Source organism: Saccopteryx leptura, chromosome 3 (assembly GCF_036850995.1).
Source record: "Saccopteryx leptura isolate mSacLep1 chromosome 3, mSacLep1_pri_phased_curated, whole genome shotgun sequence".
NCBI lineage: Eukaryota > Metazoa > Chordata > Mammalia > Chiroptera > Emballonuridae > Saccopteryx > Saccopteryx leptura.
Window position 1 is genome coordinate 267,353,349 of NC_089505.1, and position 24,585 is coordinate 267,377,933.

The 24,585-nt window shown below is 35.8% G+C and overlaps 1 protein-coding gene across 22 annotated transcripts in view; it reads left to right on the plus strand.

Moving 5' to 3' along the window:
* NRXN1 (neurexin 1) overlaps positions 1-24,585 on the plus strand; it is a 1,251,736-nt gene that overhangs the window by 862,976 nt on the left and 364,175 nt on the right. For all 22 annotated transcript variants that reach the window (XM_066378279.1, XM_066378280.1, XM_066378291.1 and 19 more), the window contains one exon: positions 11,920-12,101. In XM_066378279.1, coding sequence (XP_066234376.1) covers positions 11,920-12,101 — 182 coding nt within the window. The remainder of the gene's footprint in view (positions 1-11,919; positions 12,102-24,585) is intronic.

Consider the following 24,585-nt stretch of genomic DNA (forward strand, 5'->3'; position numbering starts at 1 on the left):
TAATTCTTGCAAATTGCTTGCCAATTTAATACGAACTGCATCTAAACAGTAAGTAATTGCTTATGATAATGAGTGAAAACTAATTTACTAGAATATGTTAATATTCACAAAGCACTGTTATACTGCCTGCTGTTCCAAAAATACTGCTCTCTTGGTTAAATGTAGCTTTCAGATCGCATTATTGTTACACATCTGACTAAAACAGTCACTTCAATAGTATCTACTCAAACGTTATATGACTATGACTTTAATGTACCAAAGAAGGAGCAGTATAGCATGCAATGCTCTAATAAATTTTTTAGAATATTCTAAACAAAAAGTAGTCACATGATTAATAATTAATTTTAATTAGTGATAGATAGTAGTAAGCAGATTATACTGAGTTAGAAATGTCCTCTTTCCCTGCAAGAATCATAAAACTTAATTTTAAGGACTCTAAAGACAGATGGTAGGCAACTTCATTTGAATACAATAACCAATTTAAAAAGAATTAAACTTTAGAGGGTGGTTTTAAGTTTGAAGCCTACCTCACCCCAATAGTGTACTTCCCTCTTGGTCCTACAGGTCTTTTTCAACTATTTTTAGAGATGCTATTTGAAGACCTAGAGCTCAAAGACTTATATTTCAAACCAAGGGTCTTTGGAGATTGGGAACCTGAGTGTTCTAGGAAGATAGAATTTTATGAACCAAATACAAAAGAAGAAAGGTTTGACACTTCCCTGCCCCAGGGCTGATTTGGCACTTTAATCCACCCTCTAATGTTCAATCATTTCAACTTCAAAACTTGCTCCACACATAGTCATATATCTTCACATGTGAGTGAAACAGAAAGATCTCTGTAGAAAACTAAATTTTTTTCCTTCATCACTTTCAAAATTTATTTCTTTGTTGTATTCCATTGGCTAAATATCTGCATGGGTTAAAAAAAACTCTCATATCCTTGGATTTTAAGTCTTGCAAATTCCCACAATTGCTTGTCAAAGGATGGGATCTAATTTCCCAATATTTTGCTTTTTGTTACTTTTATTATGAAAGTATGTGGATTGATATTAGAGAATTGGCTGGATTTTATCCTTATTGTTATCTTCATAAGCTTTTTCATAGAGTCTGAGATAAGGAATGAATAAACAAACCAAAGGTAGATATATTTTGTTTTAATTTAGGTTGCTGTTACTGTTACTTTTTTTACTAAACATAGAGCAGGATTTAAATTAGAAGTGTTTTCTGATAAAGATGGAATGAACATATTTGTGATAAGTAGCAAATATCACAAAGATGCCTTTTATTTAATATATTCTCTCTCTTATGGCAGTAATATCACATTTTTTATACATTTGTGGATTTATATGGCTCTTTGTCAAAGGAAATTTGCATTTCATAGAATTATGAATATACTGAGATATTGGAACTGAATCTCTTTTTTAACACTGACCTTGAATTGTCCTAATTTCTATGGTATGATTTGTACTCTGTATTTATCTAGAGATTTTATTCAGGAGACAAATAGATGGGAAAAAGTGGTTTTTAAAAATGTATCAGCTTCTTTATTAATATAAGTGGATCTACCTCCTGTTTCTGGAACCTATTTTGTGCATCTGTGACTTTTGTCATGAAAATCCTTCCTACAAAATACATTTGTACTTATTTTTTCAGAATCATATTAAAAAGAATTCGGGGGCATTTCAGGAGACCAAGTAAATTCTCCAATTGGGCTAAAATAGAGGATTGGTATGTTCGGAGGATGTTCAAGATATCATAATGATTTTTCACTTAATTTGGTAGACAGTGGTTTAATCATTGAGGTTGATTTAAATTAAGGGAGGTTAGAGTTAAGAAGGGACAAGAAAGTATCAGGTAAGTAGAGATGAGTATTTATTCAAACATTAAAGATTGAAGGTGATACAATGTGAATAATGGCTATTGAATGGAAATATAGGAATTCAAGACATACAGAAATTTAAGAATTGCAGTTCAAGATCTAAACCAAAACCTCACATTACATTTAGTTGTCATGACTTCTTGGTCTCCTCCAATTTAAGACAATTCTTTAATATTTTTCTGTTTTTCCAAATCTTGACTCCTGAAGAATGTTGCCAGTTATTTTGTAGAATGTTCGTAATTTGAGTTTCTTGGATGTTTTCTTATGATTAGACTGAGGCTATGCATTTTTGGCAAAAAAAAGTACAGAAATGATGTGCTCGTCTCAGCATATCATATTTGGAGGATCTGAATTTGATATGTTTTATTTCTGGGGGTGCTAATTTTGATTATTTGGTTACAGTGCTATATCTTGGGTTTCTCTGATAATTAATAAATTCTTAAAGCCTAAGGACTAGCACAGGCTATATCCTGCTCTTCCCTATAAAATATGGAGATCTATTTGATAGGTTATCAGGCAAATTGTAGGAACGGATACTGATTCTCTTATGTTCACCATTCCTTGATTAAAGAGTTTCATGGCTCTTCATCACAGTTGTTTGTTACTCTGACAAAATGAAATAGAGAATGGTGTTCATCATCAGGGCAGTCTAAGCAATCTATTCCCTCATCTTAGCATGTTGTATTTGACTGGTGAAATTCTTCAGATTCTTATATAACTACAGGCGATTCCATTTCGCTAATAGATTTAAGTGTGGTATTTGCTACAGGCACCTGAGAATCAGAAGCCTTCTGTTATTTACTATGGTATAATATTCCTGACTTAGTTAAAAGGATATATTAGGTCCTTGTTAATGGTTAATAAATGAATATAAGCACAGGGGTCTCATGGAGATACCAAAAATTTAATCTTCTACTATCTTCAGTAGGCATACATTCAAGATGGAAATTTAAATAAAAGACAACTCTGATATATAATAGTTCACAAGTTAAAAACAGGGGATGTATTTCTAAAGGGAGAAAATTCACATTTGGCTGGAATGAGAGTGGGAGGCAGGACTGAAAAAACCAGGTGTGCAGCAGAAAAACGTAAACCAGCAACAGTCCTTTTGGGAAGAAAGTGTATATTCCTCTTGCAAATGGTGATAGAGTTAAAGCTTAGTTTGAAGTGACTTCTGAGTCAGGAGCTAATATTCTGTCCAGTTCCAGTCCAAAGTAATTAGTTAATAATTCTTGTAGAGGCCTCATCTGGCAGAAAATGACTTACCATATTTTCCCATGTATAAGATGCTCCCGTGTATAAGATGCACCTTAATTTTGGAACCCGAATTTTGAAAAAAAAAATTACATAAAGTTATTTAACTCAATTTTTATTCATCATAAAATGTATACAACTCCTTATCACTGTCAAACTGCCATCCATTAGCTTGTCCTCATCTGTGTCTGATGACGAATCACTGTCTTCAACAATGAGCGCAAAAACAAGCACGAAAAAGCAGGTAATGCAAGTAAAATAATCTATAACCACTGTGTAAGATGCACCCAGTTTTTAGACACCAAATTTTTTTAAAAAGGGTGCATCTTATACATGGGAAAATATGGTAAATATGTCAGATAGGCAGAAAGATGTTAACTGAGAAGAATTAAGATTAGAAAACAAACAAAAGCAAAACTTCTGGCTTCCACCTAAAATTATTATGAATTGTATTGTTTGTATGGTGGCTTTTATTTAAGTATGTACTGAAAATGGTTCAAAATAACCAGGTGTATTTTGTGTTCAGGATTTAATTACACTGTTAAGGTCAGGAAATGAGATCACTACCAAAGAGTGATAAGGCCTTGAGGTGTAGAATACAAGTGACTATGGTATTAATAATAAAGATTTGTCTCTACATTTCTGTTCAACAGTTTTGAAGTCTTAGAATGAGCCAAGGATTGAATGATTTTTGAGGCAAGATGCCTATAATAAAGCCTTGCAAAGTCCTCACACCTTTTAAAAATTCAGGCTAGACTCTGAAAATGTCAGAATGTAAATGAATCATTTCTGCTAAGTGTCCTTCCAGAAGCTTTGAGTGTCTCTACACCACGCGGTCTGTGTACTATTTATGGTATTCCTAAATAAATGTCTAGGAGATATGGACAAGGTCAGTCAGCCATGATTTCACTTACATTCTAAAGAATTATTTCAGTTTTTAAAGAGGAGCATATTTCTTTTCACAATAATTAAGACCTTTTTTCATGTAGCATGTTCTTGCCATAAATGACAAAATATAAAAATGTCAAATATCAAAATGAAAAGTACACATGTTCCATTTCAAAATATATATATATATTATTCTTCTCAAGATCATAAGAATATAGATTTTTTATTATGGGACATATAGACTACAAAAATATGGAATGTTTATTAGACAAAAGATTTTTATTAGAGAAAAACTTTGGGCCACTAGGCAAAGGGAAAACTTTTTATTACTTTGTCATTGAAGTGCATAATTACTATTGAAATTAGCTTTGAGCCTGACCTGTGGTGATGCAGTGGATTAAAGCATTGACCTGAAAATGCTGAGGTTGCCAGTTTGAACCCCTGGCTTACCCAATCAAGGCACATACAAGAAACAACTATAAGTTAATACTTCCTCCTTTTGCCCCTCCCCCTTTTCTCTCTCCTCTCTCTAAAATAAAAAAAAAGAAATAAAAAAGGACATTACCTTTGAGAGAAATGATTCCTGACCTCATCAGAATCATGATAGCTTTTTGCCATTCCGTTTTCTTGATAGTTTTATTTTAATTAAAATTTCTTATTGAATAAGCACACCACTTTTTTTATTTTAAAATGGTATGTTGGCTGGGACAGAGCTGAATCTCATATAGGCTGGCTTAGTGGCGAGGATGTTTCTGCTTTTATGCCTCCTAAGTTTACTGTGGAATCTGAGTGGTTCAGCCTCCTTTGATCTCTTTAAAATCTTGGGTGACATTAATTGTTAATGCTTAGTAAGACCTCGTGGACCCTGAGAGTCTAACAATATTTCTGATTTGCAAGGGGTTCAAGAAGTTTTATGAAAGAACTTGAACAAGTTCATGATTGGCATTTAATAGAGTAGCATGTATGACTGTACAGTGTCACTCTCAGAAAATTCCAATGCATGAAAACAGGGTCCTCCCAATTTTGACCTTTCTTGTTTTTCTCAGTTTGCATTTAATTTTATAAATAGTCAACAAACTGTTTTTTTTTTAAATTTAATAAATTTTCTTAATTCCTAAGAGGCTAGAGTTCTGGTGGAACATGCAATTTGCCATATATGAAAAACCTCCCATTGTTCCTTCTATCTTAAATACTGTAGTGAGCTACTCTGATAAGGTTTTCATTATCTGGGAATTAGCTAACCTCTTCTTGAGTTTCTTTCCTTTAGTCTGATTCAGATTAGGGATTCAGTTTACAAACCATTTCAATGGTACACCATGTTTCTTGCCCTTTGCTTAATTAAGTACCTACCTGCTCTATTTTACAAACAGAAATAGTTGATGGGTAAAACCTTGTCTTATTCTCTAGACAATTTAACTGGTTACAATGTATTTGTCTATTCTAACAAACTTTCATCTTCCGTCAGGAGTCTTAAATTAAGATACATGTACATACTCTTTACTTTATTTTTATTTTTTTCTAGTATATCTCCACCCTTAGATGCCCAGTAACATTGAGGGCTGTCTCTTCACAATCTTGGTAATTGTTGTTATTACTTTTTAGAATTAGAGTTGATTATATCTTATAGGTGGGAACTCCTATTACTCTGATTCCATTCATCTTTTCTTTTAAAATTGCCTATCTTTCTTGAGTTATAATGCTCCTATGTGAACTTTTTTTTAACAGGGACAGAGAGAGAGTCAGACAAGGGATAGATAGGGACAGACAGGAACAGAGAGAGATGAGAAGCATCAATAATTAGTTTTTTGTTGCGACACCTTAGTTGTTTATTGATTGCTTTCTCCTATGTGCCTTGACCGGGGGGCTACAGCAGACCGAATAACCCCTTGCTCGAGCCAGTGACCTTGGGTCCAAGCTGGTGAGCTTTGTTCAAACCAGATGAGCCCGCAATCAAGCTGGCGACTTCGGGGTCTCGAACCTGGGCCCTCCGCATCCCAGTCTGATGCTCTATCCACTGTGCCACTGCCTAGTCAGGCTCCTATGTGAAATTTTAAAATTAGAAAACTGTTGTGCCAAGTTTTATGAAATAATTCCTTGTGATCTCACAAATTTCTTTTTACAGAAACAGAGAGATAATTAACTGTAATAAGTTTGTTTCAGGATACATATAGAATTAAGATTTATTCATTTATATTTTTAAGTTTCACCAGTTTAGGAATTTTACCATAGACTAAAACTTATTTTTTTTATACAAGGTGGCCCTCTCAATGTTTTTGCTTTTTATAAACTTTACTCAAAAGAATGCTTCAACATAAGTAGAAGTTGTTCAGAAAATTTAAATTTAACAAACAGCCTCTTGACAAGGTTGTAGAAAGAATAAAAGTTCCCCTGGCTTATAATTTTTTTACTTTTAATTTTTGTCTGATTGCCTGACAAACTGTTACTTGAAAAAAATGCTATATCTCTGTTACATTTAATAGAATCATAATGGCCTAAATGTTTCATATTGGCTACAGGATGACATTTGAAGAACTATAGGCTTTTGGAAAAGAACCTTTTATTCATCTATGTATGTTATAAGTTAGAAGCTAATTTATTCAAAAAGTAATTGTATTATTGTTCATGTAGCAAGGATCCAGAGCAACCAATAATTAAGCATACCTGTATGTACACATCCATTGGTTTTCTGTCTCAGAATACTTCCACCAATTTGGGGGACTACATTAGCTTTTTCAGGAACAAATGAGGCTGAAGTGAGCACATTTAGGGAGGGGATGTTTAGCAAGAAAGAGGAAGAAAAAAAAGAGTCCTTTATGTAAAATGTGTTAAATGAAGTCTAAAAACATTTCTTATTATAACATTACAGGCAGTTCAAACATGAGAAATAAGAGCCCATGTGTACATTTTACCAACATATTTTTGCAGTGTAAAGTATGTTGATGCTGCTACATTTGCATCTGATGGAGCTAGCCTTGATAATCAATTTAACATGAGGACTATAGATGTGCTGCATAACTTCAATGTGAAGATTACTGAAAAGCACTTTGAGTTTGAGTCATCCATACATTCAGTAATGTGATGGATGTCAAGGTTAATGTGCAATAAATCCATCAGTAGTCATGGAACTGATACATTAGTGCTTGCTGTATAGAAACATGCATAAATAATAACGGTGACATGTTCTTCCATGTTGATAAAATGCTTGTAACTGATTAAGAGGTACTGTTGCTGAACATTGAATTCACTTACATAATAAAATAAAATGTACTTCTATAAAAATATAATTTAAAAAAGGAAACTAGATTGCATTTCATTTTATATACTCAGTCCTTTATTTAATGGTTAAAATGAATTTTTTTTTTTTTTGCATCATGGTATAATTCTTCCCATCCTAGATGCTTTATGTTGATGAACTAATATTATTTTTTTCATAAAAGTTCCAATTGAGTGCAATGTAATATCCTTCCCATTGTCAACTATTAGTGAATGTACATAATAATATAATGAGTTTATGTGACAAAAGTGCCAATCCAAGAAATGAAATACTGAAAAGATGAATAAAAACTGAGGTGAAGGAAAGTCATTTTTTAAAAAGCATTTGATTTGAATGCAACTTTGAAATGAGTTAAACTTTTCTAAAGTCTGTTATATTGAAATAAAACAACAGTATTGCAATATTAGTTATTTTATATTTTTACCACACATGTATACACAAACACACCACCTATTATCTCTAAAATGCATTGGGCACTTATTATGTGCTAGGAGTGGGACTAAAGTGTTACTGTGCCATATCCCAATTAATCTTGATAGAAACCCTGGGAGGTAACATGTTATTACCCCCATTTTATTCAGGTAGGAACCAGAAGACAGAATAAATAGCTTGGTCAAGGTCATGGAGCTAGTAAGTGATACAGTTGGAGTTTAAACCAAGGTATGCCTGAGTCCAGACTTGACATTCTTAATGTCTTATTTATTCTGTTTCAGTAAGTACATCATGTCCTTGGTTCAGAAAGATGCAATTTAAAGGAAGTATATTTGGACATTTTAGTCACCTGACCCACTACATTTTATTGTTGGAATACTCTCACTTTCTCAAGCTTACCAAAATAGAGTATATAACCATTTTCTATCTCGGTGAAAGGAAGGTTATAAGAGCATAGAGATTTTGTAGAGTTCATGCAAAGTGATGAAAGAAAAAAAGAAAGAAAGAAAGAAAGAAAGAAAGAAAGAAAGAAAGAAAGAAAGAAAGAAAGAAAGAAAAATGAAAGAGAGAAAGAAAGAAAGAAAGAAAGAAAGAAAGAAAGAAAGAAAGAAAGAAAGAAAGAAAAATGAAAGAAAGAAAGAAAGAAAGAAAGGGAGGGAGAGAGGGAGGGAGGGAGGGAGGGAGGGAGGAAGGAAGGAAGGAAGGAAGGAAGGAAGGAAGGAAGGAAGGAAGGAAGGAAGGAAGGAAGGGAGGAAGATGAAAGAGAGAAAGAGAAAGAAGAAAGAAAGAAAGAAAGAAAGAAAGAAAGAAAGAAAGAAAGAAAGAAAGAAAGAAAGAAAGAAAGAAAGAAAGAAAGAAAGAAAAGAAAGAAAGAAAGAAAGAAAAAGCCAAGATTCCTATAGAGGTCAGTAGGAAAGAACTATGCCAGGGCTGGACATTTAATTTCTTTGTTTATTATGAAATTGTGCCAATAAGTACAATTCAATGTATTCTTGTGCATATAGAAGAAAAAAGAAGAGAGATTGCTTTTCAGATCTACCTGGAGTAAAAGGACACTAGAACTAATTGTATTGTTTGGCACACAGTGGTACAACTTTGTTTTGCTGAAAATTAAAGAATTGGAAAGTTATTGTAAGGACAGAGTAGCTAATAGCATGCTAGTTGCCAACTTGTAACACTTATTGGAAAAGTTGAAATATGGGATGAAATCAAATCTTCAGTAATGATAGTTGTATTGTGACATTTATCTTGCTGAAAATATAAACCTTTAAATTATTATCCTCAAGTCCTGTAACTGAGCAACTAGAAACTTTCATAGTTCCAGAAGTTTGAGAAGTGTATCCTATACCAAATGTTAATCTGCATATATTAAATGTTCTGTCATTTCACATTTACATGTTATTTTTCTTTTTTTGAAAGAATTTTGAGGTGAAAGGACAGTATATGATCATGAGGTGCAAATGTCACTTTATGGATATGAGACATTAGAATATGATTACAGTTGGCCTTGATAAATTCAGACTGACATATCCAATTAACTTTTTTTGACTGTCTTGTTATAATAACACAGATGTTTCTGTAATAAAAATTATATATATATATATATAAGAGCTGGAGCCTGGATACTAGGTTTCCTACCAGCTCTGCCACATAAACAAGTTTGCAACATGAGATAACAAGTCAATCTTTATGACTAAATTTCCTCAAATATAACATGGGAGTAATGCTTGCCTTACTTTCCATGCAGAAGTAAAGAAGAAATGAAAATTTTTTTGTGAAAGTGATATTTAACATCCCCAAACACCATGTAATGTAAGATATTTGTTGTTTTATAACACTGCCTTGTGTATATAACTAAAAAATATCTGAATTCTTAGATATGTTGTATATTTTCAAGTAGCATCTCTAGTAATGAACATTTTTCTGAATTCACATGAAATACATAGTCGTTACAGAACAAAGTTAATTAAAGGGAAGAAAATGAAATAAAGTACCAGCACTCAGAGGCTACCACCACATTTCCATTCTAAAGAAATCTTCACATTTATAAGTTCTTGTTCTATTTTTATCAATATAGTCTTTACTAAAACACTTAACACTTAGTCATCTGCAAAAATTACTAAGCAGAAAAATATTTATCAAATAGTGCTTGCTTACTCATATCCTGATGAACAAGCTTCTGATAATGCTAAACATTATCTGGCATTCCTGATATGCAAAGCTGTGTATTCTAAATTGTCTTTGCTTGCACACTGACTAGTGCCATTAAAATATGACTTACCTATTTTTACATGAGAGAGATAAGCTACTTTTATTCATTAGTATCCAAAATATTTATAATAGAGACATGCACAGCCTCGCTACCTTTGCATTTTCACAAATTTTTGTCTTACCACTTTTATATCCAGTGTTATCCTGATAAGCTTCTTGGGTCCAGTCTATGCGCCATGGCCTTTTAGACCCAACAGGCATATTGCAGAGTGCTTTGGGGTTCCTCAAGGGCCTATGGAAACATGTCAGACAGAACACAGAAAAAAGTTGGCTCCATGATACAAAAAATGGAAAAACATTGCTATTATCAATGATTTAATTAAATGTACATAAATGTGATATTATAAATGTTGTCACTTAATTGGTAAATGTGGTTATCATAGAAATTTGATGGGTAGATATCTTGAAAACATATCACTGTACACATAAGCTATCCTCTTGGTAGAAGCTATTTTCCCTAAACACAGTATGCTGTGTCACCTAAATTTTAATATTCACTCTTATTGCTTTCTTTACCATGTTCAGCACATAGTAAGTACACAATAAATATGCAGTGGCATTCTTTGTTATTGGAAGGCTACACTCTCCTCTACAAATTGTACCCATAATACTGTTCCTGTGATAACTAAATCCGTGTTTTTGTGGTTCTGTTTAGTGTGGAGAGAGATCTCTTCTCTATATATTCTAACTGAAAGAATTCATTTCATTGAATTTAATGAGATAAACTCCAGAGCAGGGGTCAGGAACCTATGGCTCGCAAGCCAGATGTGGCTCTTTTGATGGCTGCATCTGGCTCACAGATAAATCTTTGATAAAAAAAATAATAACATTAAAAATATAAAACATTCTCATGTATTACAATCCATTCATTTCCTACTGCTCATATTCATGGTTGCAGGTGGCTGGAGCCAATCACAGCTGTCCTCTGGGACAACACCAAATTTTTATTGGATAATGTGTAATGTACACGGATCATTGTATGGCTCTCACGGGATTACATTTTAAAATATGTGGCATTAATGGCTCTCTCAGCAAAAAAGATTCCCGACCCCTGCTCCAGAGGAACAATGATATAAGACTTGAATGCATTAAAGGCCTAGTAAACCTGTTTGGAAACAAAAGTCTTTAAAATAAGATGGATAATTTACTGACATCGCCACCATAAAGTAAAGTTTGCAGTCACCAAATGTGACTGTGGCATTATCGTTAAGTGCTGTAATACTGGTATTCCCTTTAGGAAAAAAGAATGGGTCTTTCCATGATGCTGAGGAGTTTGACAGCTACTAGATGTTGCTTGTTAAATATGATTTGACTTCTATGGATGGTATTTATTATCTGTATTTTCTTGACATGACTACTGTGGCTTATGGCTGTTCATTCACTAGTTATCATCTGTCATGTGAATAGACCTATTCCCCATAAAAGTTGATTCATAGAATGTTTGTTGCAATTTGCTTCACTGTGCTGTATGACTCTGTCACATCTGAATGCAGACTTTGTTTCAAAACAAGTGGATGTATGATTCTGCTCCTTTTGGAAGCATCCAAAGTCAATGGTTCCTCCTAAACTATAAACCATTTCTTAAAAACTGGCAAGAAGAAGTAAAACCCCCTTACATTCTATGTTTGTCCAACTCAGTTGAAACAGCAGTGATCTTCTGTTTGTTCTGAAACACCTGCTGATAGATTTAATGATTGTATTAAAAACTGAGATGCTTTGGTACCTCTTCCTTTTTTTAGACTCTTCTCTTTTGTGAGAATGTTTGATTGAAATTGGTTATTTGCTTATGTGCTTTGTCAATTTTTTTTCTCACTTGGCCATACTATGAATTTAATATTTTACTGATATGTTAATGGATCAAACATGGGGAAGTGTACACTTCACATATTTGGACTAATTGTCTTTGGTTTTTGTTTTCCAGCTGGGACAACATATATCTTTAGCAAAGGTGGTGGACAAATCACATACAAGTGGCCTCCTAATGACCGGCCCAGTACACGAGCAGACAGACTGGCCATTGGGTTTAGCACGGTTCAGAAGGAGGCGGTGTTGGTGCGAGTGGACAGTTCTTCTGGCCTGGGGGACTACCTGGAGCTGCACATAGTAAGTACTTTGCAAATAAGATCCAGCGTTTGCTTTTTACTGTTAGCTTTTTGTAAGTAACATAATTCATTCTTTTGGAAGTTTCTCTCCTCTGGCAACCAGTACTTTGATACAGAAAATATAAATACACTCTAGGTAATAAGAACTTATACCTATACCTACTACTACTGCTGTTAAAAATGTTCTTTGTAATAGAAAATATTGTGTTTCTTTGAAGTGTGAAATTCTCTCGATTCTTTGGTCATCAACATTTATTTTGGGTGTGTTTTTAGTGACTTCAGGCCGACCTGACAAATTAATAAAATAATTTATTGCCCTGTAGGTACTGTTTCATCAGGCTGGAAGCAGAGGGTTGTAATGCTGGTGATATCAAAAGATCTGGATGCAGTGTTTTTATTTCTTTTCTAACCTGGGAAGGGAAAGGTCTGAAGTGACATGCAATGGGTGGGAGAAAAGGAAACTTGTTTCTTTGCCATCTTACACTCATTTTGATATGGAAGTATCAAGAAAATACAGTGGACTCTTGCCATTTATATCCTGAATGCTTTCTTATTTTTTCCAAACTTTTAAGCCTCCCACAAGAATTTAGTCAGTACATGGTAGATATCAATAATAGTCTATAAATGAAAAACTTCTTTTACCTTTGAAAGTTGCCATAACTGACTATAGCTTGGGAGCTCTTCCTCATATCTCTGTATCCAAAGAGTTACCAATTTGTGTGGTTGCAATCCTTTATCTCTTCATTTCCTTGCAATATTTGCAAAGAAGCTTATGCAGGCTTCCACTGTTTAGACCTGGTTATTTTACTGATATGTCAAAATAAGAACCAGAAGAAGGCGTCACATTGGTAAAAAATGCAAAGGGTTCTTATTGTCATAATTCTTGGTTGAAAGTCACTATCTTCTGGATGGTTCCAGAAGCATGTATATCTGTTGATCTATCTCCCTTTTTATCCTTGAGGTATAGTTTATCACTTCTGCCTCATGTGATCATGTAAGTTTGTTTTGTTTGTGTTTGTCTATCCCTATAACTTCTTCCTTTATCAGTACCTGTGTCTCAAAGAACATCTGATTAGGTCAACATGTTTTTTCCTGCTAGAAACTGGCCTTCAGGTGCTCAGCTGAAAGTAATTAAGAAAATCATCAAACAACAAAATATGATATCACAGAGTTTTGCAGGGCCTTAATTTTTAAATTTTATTCATTTATTTTTATTTAAAAATTTTAATATATTAATTAGAGTTGACATTTCAATATTATATTATTTTTAGCTGTTCAGTGATTAGACATTTATAAAAATTATAAGGTGATCAGCCCAATAAGTGTTGTACTCATCTGACACCATATATAATTATTGCAATATTATTGACTATATCCCCTATGCTGTAATTTATATCCTTGTGTCTATTTAGTAACTGCCAGTTTGTGCTTAATCCCTACCACCCCCCAAGGCTCCCCACCCACCTCCCATCTGGCAACCATCAGTTTTTTTTCTTTATCCATGAGTTTGTTTATTTTCTTAATCTTAGTTTTCCATTATACTTACAGAGTCTCAAATAAGTTGAGTAGGGAGTTTATATTGATCACAAACTGAATTCATTGCTAATCCTGAAAAGAAAAAAGCAAAACAAAACAAAACACTTCAGCACAACCATTATTGAACTGTTGTAAATTTACCATTGTAAATTTTCAATTCCAAATGCAGTTGTCAAAATGGAAACCTAAGGAAAGTAATTTCAGTTGCCTTTCAGCAAATAACTAACAATCAAAACTGAAAGCGTCTAGATTTTTATGGCATCATAAATAAATGATCACTGGATATAAACTTAACTAGTTCAGTAAGGAATCTTGCTGTTTAGAGTAATCTCAACTTTCTAAATGTATTTGTTCCATTCTGATTTAAGAACATTGCTACTTCAAAAGACAGATTAATAAAAATGAAAACAAGAGCTTTTCCTCCTGAAAGAAATTGCTTATTGATCCATAACCAATTACACATTTACCCTGTGAAAAGATTCTGCAATGATCACTCTCAAATCATAAGGAGTCCTATTATTAAATTACTCAGACTACTCTTTTTTGTTATATGGTCGAAGAGTTTTAGTCTACAAAAATGGGTTTTTCTTTCCAATTCTGATCAAATGTGGGCTTAGAATCCTTTCATACATGTTGACTTTCTCAATGTTCGCACCAGCCCGATACCCTCCACAGCTCCTTTGCTGGCCATGGAGTTCTGAAAGCTGTTCTGTGAAAGCTTCCTCCTTCTGAATCTTCTCCCTTGGTCTTGCTAAGCCATTCACTTTGAACTCAACATTTACCTCCACACATTCTCCTTCTTGAATCTACTGTGTTCAAACTGTCCAATGACCTGAGAGCTTATCCATGACTGGGAGGCAGAAAATGGACATTGGTTCCCTGGACTTGCCAAATAGCCTTGTTGGTCAGCCCTACTCACTTCAGTATCAACTAGTAAGACTCAGTTTAATCCAAATACGGACATTTAAAACTTTTCCTATCTCCCTCCTTTTTCTCTCATTGCTAATAAGTGGTGATTAGCCTTTAGTGACTCAGCATATTGCTTACACGGAGACGAGTTACTTTGTTTCACATTTTCAACATACCATCAACTGACACAGGCTGGTATTTTGCTTTGTACTACTGAAGTATACCTGCTCTTCTCGTAATGTTGGGTACGTTACGAGAAAGTGGGAAGAGCAGTTAGATATTTGAAAAAGAAAGAGGGTGGCACAGAGGGAAGAGAAAGAAAAAGGGAGAAACTTGTGGACAAGTCCTGCTGGGGAAGAGGACGACAGAGACGCAAAGACCCGACACCGGGGACCAGGTTCAGTGACGCAGATCCACTTTATTCAGGAAGTAAGCTAGCTTATATACATAGGTTCAGCCTATAGGGTGTTATAGTGTGTTCCTCAAAGCCAATGGCTGAAAAGATCAGGGAGCTCCATGGTTGGCACTGAGTCACTTCCATATAGTGGGCAAGCTCCTTTCCTGTGTATGCCCAGGAGGGTTCTGGGAGCTGAAGTATTTTCACAGCATTGCATCAACCATAGCTGCTAGGAAAGCACTCTGCACTCCACCCACATCTCCCTCTTCTCTTTTAATTAAGGCCAATTGGACTTGATGAATGACAGCTTGCTGTTGTTGTAGCTTCTGAATGCTGCACATTATGCAATGGAACCCTAGTAGAACTAAAACAACTATAATACCTATTATACTATATACTAATGGATTAGCTAGATTAAACAATGAGGCAAGCTTCTGTAATGTTTGACTAGTTAGGAAATAGAACAGGGGTCTTAAACAGGGGATTCCTCCTAGGGGTCAGGGTGTCATTTTCCTCCCATTGTGGTACAGAGACCTTCTAGGTGCCGTTAAACACAGTTCCATTTTGACTGTAAAAAATGGACATAGGTCCATGCATGCCCCTTCCCACAAAGGTCCCAGCATCCAATCATGAAATGGATGGCTTTCCGTGGGCTGCATACTGCATATGTTTGCATTCTGTCTCTTGGCTTTTGATGCCAAACTCCAAGGTTGATGGTCTGTGTATCTGGGCTGAGGCAATGTGGCAGTCTCTCCAGGGAATTCCTTCTCTTGAGAGTGTTCTTTGATGTCATACAGGAACAGGGAAAGAGGTGACCCCAGGAAGGCAAGGTTAGCGGGGCAGGCTCAGCTGTTGGGGAGGAGGGCTTGTAGGCCAAGTACTGAGCCTTGGCTGGTAGTACCATATTCAGCAAAGTCCCCTGTAGTATGATTTCGAAGGAGGACTCACCCCTCCAAAGGGATGGTGTTATTATTCAGAATAAACTTAAGTAGCATTGGGTCACTGAGGTTACCCCATAAAGTGCCGTTGCACTGTTGGGATTCCTGGCAACTACTGTCACAAAGGAGATTAAGGGAGCAGTTACTGGAACATATTGCTAGAAACTGTGGGCTATTAACTTCAACAGGCATAATTATGCCAGGATGAGGAACAGCCACCCAGACATGAGGATCTCCTCGCACCTGGCAGTTCTCTGTGATAATGGCACACATGAGGAGGAACAGAGTGAGGAACTCCTCCAAGCAGCCGTTCAATGCTGAGGGTGGCCATCTCCTGAACTGGAGGGTTTGCAGGTGTTGGAGGCGTCATTGGTGGGGTCATCTTGGGACACTGGGAGTGACCGTATGTTTCTTCCTGGGATCCAAATTGGATGCAGGCTATTTTCTGGAAAAACACAAGCATAACCTCTACCTTGTGTTAGAAACGGGTGCAGTCCCTGCCACTGAGCTGTGTCTGGGTCCTTCCAGCATACCAACGGTAAAAGAGTTGGGTGGCTACAAAGGCCTGCCCAATGTTTGTAGGCTGGGGTTATACCATCAGAATCAAAAGTTAAATAATTAAGAGTGAATACAGCACTGAAGAGCAATTCTTTGGTGAGGCCCTTGGCATATCCCCCCTTTCTTTTTGAATTTGAAGCTTAATGTCTCTGTGTCACCATTCTACAACAGCTTGTCCTGGGGATTATAAGGAATGCCAAGGCAGTGTGTGATTTGCCATTAGGAACAAAAGGCTTTAATTTCCCAAGGTACACCAAGGCATAGCATGACCTGTTGAAGGGCACGAATTGCATGTGTAGTTTTTTCTCCTGCTAGGGCCATGGCCAAGATGGCTCCGGAGAAGGTGTCTACTGCTACGTGTACGTAGTGGAGTTTGCCAAATTGGGGGGCATGAGTGATATCTGTTTGCCACACAGCAGTAGGCTGTAAGCCTCAAGGATTGACACCCTGTGGTTGTAGGAGGCCTAAGGGTAATAAGGGCCCACACTGTTTACATACATGAACAAGGTGTTTGCAGGTTGTGTGAGTAAGATGGGGAAAGAGAGATTTGAGAGAATGGACAGACGCCAGTTGTGAACAAGTCCTGCCGGGGGTGAGGACAATGGAGATGCAAAGACCCGAGTCCAAGGACCAGGTTCAGTGACGCAGATCCACTTTATTCAGGAAGTAAGCTAGCTTATATACACAGGTTCAGCCTATAGGGTGTTACAGCATGTTCCTCAAAGCCAATGGTTGAAAAGATCAGGGAGCTGCATGTTCGGCGCTGAGTCACTTCCTTATAGCGGACGAGCTTCCTTCCTGGGTGTGTCCAGGAGGGTTCTGGGAGCTGAAGTATTCTCACAGCATTGCATCAACCACAGCTGCTAGGAATGTGCTCTGCGTTCCACCCATAGAAACTGAGGAAAGGAGGGAGGGAGGATAAAAGAAGGAAGGGAAAGGAAAATTACGGGAGTAGGGACCAAATCTGATGATTGCTGGGTACAGAAGCAGAAGTATCCTTAATAATGAAATCTAGATTTTGGAATATTCAGAGGCTATTTTGTGAGATTATTTGGATAACTTTGAGTCTACTTTGGTTTTGTCCAAATCATTTCTTTAATTTTTTTTTAAGATTGGAATGTAAAAAGAAAACATTTGTAGAAGTATAGATTATTACTGTTTTTTTATTTCGTGTTATGAATAGAACTAAAAAATTGAACGGATTAATATCATATAGGATATGTTTTATCTATAAAAGTTAGAAATTTAAGTTACTTATTAAACTGTCAGGAAAATTTCTGTAAACCTTTAAGGCTAGCCAAGTATAAACTATGTACCAATCATTTGAGGAATCCAATGAACAATGTGAACTGAGGAACAGAACAGAGGCAGAGGTGGGATCAAAGGAACCAGAGGGAAAGCGGGCAGAGGGAAAGGGGTGAGAGGATGGGATCAGAGAAGGGAAAAAGATTAATGAAATTATATATACATAACACAGCATTATAGAGAACAGGACAGCAAATCCTAGAGGGAAAGGGGGAAGGCATTGGGGGGAGCAGGCATGGGGAGGCCGAGGGGAATAAGGGGGTGGGGGGAGATATATTTGGTGGAACACTTGAATCTCTGTAAACAAAAATTAATATCATAATTGACAAAAATTATATTTCCACCATTAATTAATACAGTTAATCCATAAACTGGAAAGTTGATAGAATGCATTATAATGTACTCCAGTCTTGTCAAAGTGTGCAATGCCATTTCAGTTGGATAACTTTTAAAATCTGATCAGCATATAATGTCAATGAAGATGTGAATGTTTGATATTCCTTGTCATTTTTTTTTAGATTGATGTTTAATTTTACTGAAAATATAATCATATTTAAATTTTGATTAACCATACTCTTAAAATATAGTAACTTCAAATGAAATAGTTTTTCATTCAAGTGGTCTAGTTGTTATAGATACATTTTTTTTTTGCTTATATTAATATTGTTACTATTACCCTCAGAGCCATATTTGTATTTGTAAGGTTTTAGAAGGGTATTAAGGGAAGGACATTAAGCAAGAAACAATTAATTAGTATATTACCTAGAATACAAGTGTTCAATAAATGTTTTCTGAACTAATAAATGAAATAATGAATTATATATCCAAAATATTATGGCTTATGCTCAGTATACAGTCTCAACTCTTTAAGTCAAAGTGAAGTCACTGATGAAGTTTAATTTCTATGTAACTCTGCAAAAGTCAGCTAACTTCTTGTTTACAATATAGAGAAAACATAGCAAAAGCTATATAATTGAAAACTTGCATATTTTCTTGGTGTTGTTTTTAAGTTTTTACCTAAGAAATAATTGTAGTAGTTGATTTTTAAAGAAAATGTATGGTATAAAATTTTGGGGGGGGAAGGAATGATTATCTTGCCTTAATGATCACCTTATATTATATATTGTAACTCACTTTTATCATTTTCTCTACTCATTTCAAATCTTTCCATTATTTTGCAATAGAAATAAACTTTCTGATGATGGAGGACATAATTTATAATAATGATGATTAATAAAAAATAATGTAATATTGAAATGTGGCTTTTTATTGTTTATTTCAGTACATGCTAAAAAGACGTCCAGAAATATTTTCTGAGCAACTGATGTGGCCCAGGTCAATTTTAGGCCCTGTGGATACAAAAATAAACCAGCTCATTCCTTAGTACTTATTTGAATAAATAATTATTGGATGAATGAATTAACAAGCCAGATGGGATTCTGGTCACCAGGTAGCTTAAATTATTTATGGTAAACATACTTTGACCCAAAGTGACTAGTTTTTCTTCATTATCCCTTTACCATGATATATCTCCGTTTCTCCTTCTTGCAGTTTTAATTTTCTTATCTGCATAGTATTTGTAAGAACAGAAACAGATGATAGGTTTTTAAGATAAAGAATATAAAGGAACTTGTAAACTGTAAAGCATTTAAATTAATAATGTTGAAGATTATTTAATCAACTCTGAATAAAATAACTTCTTAGAATCAAAAGAAAACATTAGGTTTATTTAAAAAAATTTAAGATTTGTCTAGAAGTTTTACCTGTTTGCCACACTAGAGTAACCATATCCTAACATCAGGTGATGTTAATTGGAGGTTACTTAAACCCTCTCTGATTTACAGAAGAAAGCCACTGCAAATGTGTGTCACTCACTACCATGAATATTAACAGGTGCATTGGTCTGACCAGAAGAAATGTATGGGGGGTGGAGGAAAGGATAGTAAAAAGTGTTTTTTGAAATTCTTTCATCTTGGGAGCATGAAAGAGCATTGCAAATTTGGCTAGTGAATTGTACATACTTGCCTTAAGTGTTTCTTCTTTGTACTTTGCTGAGCCAGAAGCCATATTTTTACAACAAGCTTTTAACTGATTTTGATTTAGAAATATATCTTTTGATCAGCAGGTTTAGTACAGGATAGATACATAGCGTATCTATAGTAAATATTACATATCTCAAAATAACCTATTAAATTGGTAAAGTGAAATATTTCTCATCTCTTTCTGCTTCTCTACATTTTACATTGCTTATCTTACCTTTGTATTACAATTAAATTTAAAGAAAAATCTCTTTAAAGTCAATAATTATACATGGGTACACACCTATAGCAACAAGATAAAACTCAAGTATTTCCCTACAGGCTTTTCGTGAAGTTAACTTATGTTCCAAAGAAATATTCTTACTAAACAACAGATTTACATATTTTAAGAGTACAACTCTGTCATATAATCTCTCATTTCAATCCTCTAAATCATCTTCAATAGGTATTTTATTTGATTTTCTTTTCCTGATTCTTACATGAATTAGAGAACATGTGGCCTATTTGACTAGAATTTTAAAAAGAAGACTAAAATAATTTTTTTCATCATGTTTTGTAAAATTCTTGTCCCACTTTTTTTTTTTTTTTTGTATTTTCCTGAAGCTGGAAACGGGGAGAGACAGTCAGACAGACTCCTACATGCGCCCGACCGGCGATGCTCTGCCCCTCCCGGGTGTCGCTCTGTCGCGACCAGAGCCACTCTAACACCTGGGGCAGAGGCCAAGGAGCCATCCCCAGCGCCAGGGCCATTTTTGCTCCAATGAAGCCTTGGCTGCGGGAGGGGAAGAGAGAGACAGAGAGGAAGGAGGGGGTGGGGGTGGAGAAGCAAATGGGTGCTTCTCCTATGTGCCCTGGCCAGGAATCGAACCCGGGTCCCCCGCACGCCAGGCCGACGCTCTACCGCTGAGCCAACTGGCCAGGGCTTGTCCCACTTTTTAACATATGAAGAATGCAAGTTATCTTTGGAGAAAATGTGAGAAGTGATGGTCACGTTTCTATCGACTGAAGTGCTATCACTTCAGTGATACCACTTGATCCAATCTCTGTTTGGGAGAGAGGTGAGGTCAAGTGAATCAATACAAACTTTTTCTTTCCCCTTGGAAGTTCATTTCTTTCTCATTTTCCGATTCATCTTTATTACATCAGTAACTCTCTGAATGTGGTTTCTAGATTTCAAAGTTAATTTCTTTTTTGAAATTCTGTTATTGTGAAACTGAATAAAAGAGAATCAAAACAACTATCTCTGCTTGCACCTTCTGAGTTCACGTACTCATCATCTAGGCACTTATCTCCCTGTCTCTATTCTGAATACTCTCCAATCCACTTTATATACTTATGTCAGATTAATTTGGTAAAATGCTTCTTTGATTCTGTTGCTCCATTAAAACACATTGATGTCTCTCAATTATGTACAGGTAAAGGCACATTCTGTGCCTAACATCTCATGTCTTCAACATTCTGATCTTAATTTCCCTTTTCAAGTCCATTTTTTCATAATCCTATATTTATCTTTCCATCTCAATAAAATGTATTAATATCTTTTTTAAATGAACTTCTTGTGCTTTACTTCTAATTCTTTCCAGGTTTCTTCTCATTCCCTCACACCATCAAGATTCTGCTCAGTCATCAATTTCTCTGTTTAAACATTGGGTATTTTCAGGGTTGGCCTTGGGATCTTGGAGCTTCTTGAGCTAGCAGAAAGAATTCTAGGACTCAGGAATCTTTTGGAAAGAACTGTTGAAACAATGCTCTTGGTCAAATAAGTTTGTACAATATGGTTTTCATGTTTGCTTGCTTATAGTTTGCATTGGGGGCTGGGCAGAGCCAGGTATATGTGGTCTGTGAAACTGCAGATTATCTTCCTTCTTGAGAAGGGCCATTGTTTTGCTAACGTTTGCTGGAGGAGAGATTTTTGAGCCAGAAAGTTTTATAGAGAAGAGAAGAAGAAGAAGAGAGAGAAGCCATGTTTGCAGAGTGAGAGCAGAGAGAATGTAGGGTGCTGAGGAAGAAGCCATTTTGGCAGAGAAGGGAGAAGGTATGCAGAGGGGGAACCAGAAGTGAGGGGCTTTTGCGAGTTCTGCTGAGACTGGTGGGACCTTTGATTCTAGGAGGAACCTGAGACTATTCTCCTGGTTGTGAAACCGGATAATGTGTTAGGGCTTTATGAGCTCTGAATGAATGAAGAGGGAAGTGTTTTCCCTGTGTTTTGCTCATTGGCTAGTGAGAGACTTTAATAAAGGAATGGCCCATCATTATTATGGCTCCACTGTTTCTTTACTGTCTGTCTGTATCCAATGAGAACCTGCATCTGCATGTCCATGACGGCGCGACTACTGGCCATACAAATGTCCAGGGCATTACCTAGGTAGAGAAAATTTTAGATTCTGCTCCAATATGATCACTACTCTTCCAGATCCATTGCTTTGTAGTGGACCCCAGGCTATTTCACAAAACAGCTTTCCATCAATTCCAAGTTATCCAGAGTTGAATTGTAGTACCAAATCCTCTTTTCCCTGCTGCCGAAACAAGAGACTTTGTGGAATCATTTCTAACCACTGATTATACTGCCATTTCTTCTATAGCTACTATTTTTCAAAAGCCTACTTTCAAGAAATAATCTCCTTTGGTTCATTCAACACATTATTATCGATCACCTATAATGCAGTTCATACTCTATTAGTTGTCTTTTTCTGTGTAACAAATTCCTCTACCATTTAGCAGCTTAAAACAGCAAACATTTATAATCTTATACAGGCTCAGTAATCCAGAAGCATCTGAGCTAGGTTATTAAGAGATTCCCAGAAGACATGGTTAAGATCTCCCATACTTGTAACATAGCTGATATTTTTATTCTTATGATCCAGTCAGAGTCTACATGTCTTAAGAAGAAATTATGATCAACAATGGAAGCATATGTACACAGGTTACTAAAGATACTGGCTTTTCAGGAGCGCAAACAAAATATAGATTGATGAAAAAAAGAGTAATGACATTGCTTGAGGATGATGAACTAGTCTGGGGAATGCATACTGAAAGGGAGTCATTTGTACACTGATCATGAAATCTCCTTTTATTGCACAAAACACACTGAAAGCCATAACCAAAGTGCATGAGAGTAGTAGTTAAAAAATGCAAACAGCAAAGCAAATATGTCAGCCAAAGATCCAGAAAGAAGGCTGAAAGAAAGTTACACAATGGCTTTTGAGCCCTACTAAAGCTGATGTTGGGCCTGACATAGACGGTTCATTTCAACAAAGGAAGAGTTACCCAGGTGAATATACAAGGGTACACTAAAGTTAGGACAGTAGGAATAAATAATCCACATTTTAAATGAGGAGCAAAAAACTGGAGATAATTTTCACTGTGCCTGAGAACATTCTTTTTGATGAAAAAAACACTTTCAGAGCTGTGACATGCTATTTGTGTTGTCTGTAGGAGCTTACTTTAGAAGTGTGGGGTAGAAACACACTTTTCTCTACCCGTAATTTTTTTCTGGCTGTTCTAATAAATAGATACAAGAGAGATTAGCAAAGAAAATAACCAAATTTAATACATACACATGTGTGGGATCCCCACATTTATGAGAGATTCAGGCATCTCACATGCAGGAGATGTCTGGGTATAGAAAGTGGGGTCTAGGGATGGAAGACACCCTGAGCTAGAAGAAGTGAGGCAGGGTGCCTTTGGGGCTTCAAAGAGTCACTGCAGGACGATAAAAACAGCAGCCATGTAGCAAACAGAAGTTTGTCCTGTCCTATAGATAGGTCAAAAGAGGTTATCTCTGATAATCTCCCATTTGGCTTTTCTAGGTAGTCAAGGATAAGGCACAGAAGTTTCTCTTGAGCCTGTAGCTAAAGTTGCCTTTAGTTCAGAAAAAATCTTTATTCCACAGAGACTCATCATGAGGTGACTCATTCTGGACCCCCACCGAGGACCCTCAGCTGCACCAGGGGATTCCTAGGTCAGGAAGACAGCAGAGGCGAGCTGGATGGGTGTTTACCTTCGCCGCCTACAGAGCTGAGCCCTGAAAGAACACTGCAGTTAGGCTTCTGAGGAGACTATTGGTGGGCTTTTTTTCTAACAAGATAAACACTGCCTCCTGAACCTTCCCCTTAGAGTTTTTCTGCCCCCAAAAGAGTAGAACTACAAGAGTGACTGACCAAAAAGCTCTTGGTAAAAGGTCAAAATGTAAGCAATCATTAGGGCTTTCTGGTCTATGAAAGTAAGTTAATCTTAATATTCCTAAAATTCTACTCTGAATGTTAGCCAGCAAATAAAGACTGCTCTCTCTCAAATGCACATCTCTGACTTCCCAGTATTTCCAAAGGCTTACTCAGCATCTTCGCCTGAATGTGTCACGGGTACCTTAAGCTTACAACACTAAAAACTGAACTCCTCATCTCTGAACCTCATGTCAGTCTACACAGTTACAGGTTAAAAACTTGACATGTCGTCTCCCATGCTCATTTTTATGATCTCATTAAATTCTAGAAATGTCTCTTAATCAGCACTATTCAATAGAAATATAATGTAACCCATGCATAATTTTAAATTTTCTAGTAGTCATGTTAAAAAAGGAAAGAAAAACCTTACGTGAATGAACTTATTTCATATATATAAAATATCCCCTAATTTTTGTGAGCAGTATATTTCATATATATATATTATATATATATATCTGTGTATATATGCCACATCTTTTTTTATCTATTCATCTATCATGGACATTTGGATATTTAGGTTATTTCCGTACATTGGCTGTTGTAAATAAGGCTGCAATGAAATAAGGGTGCATATCTCTTT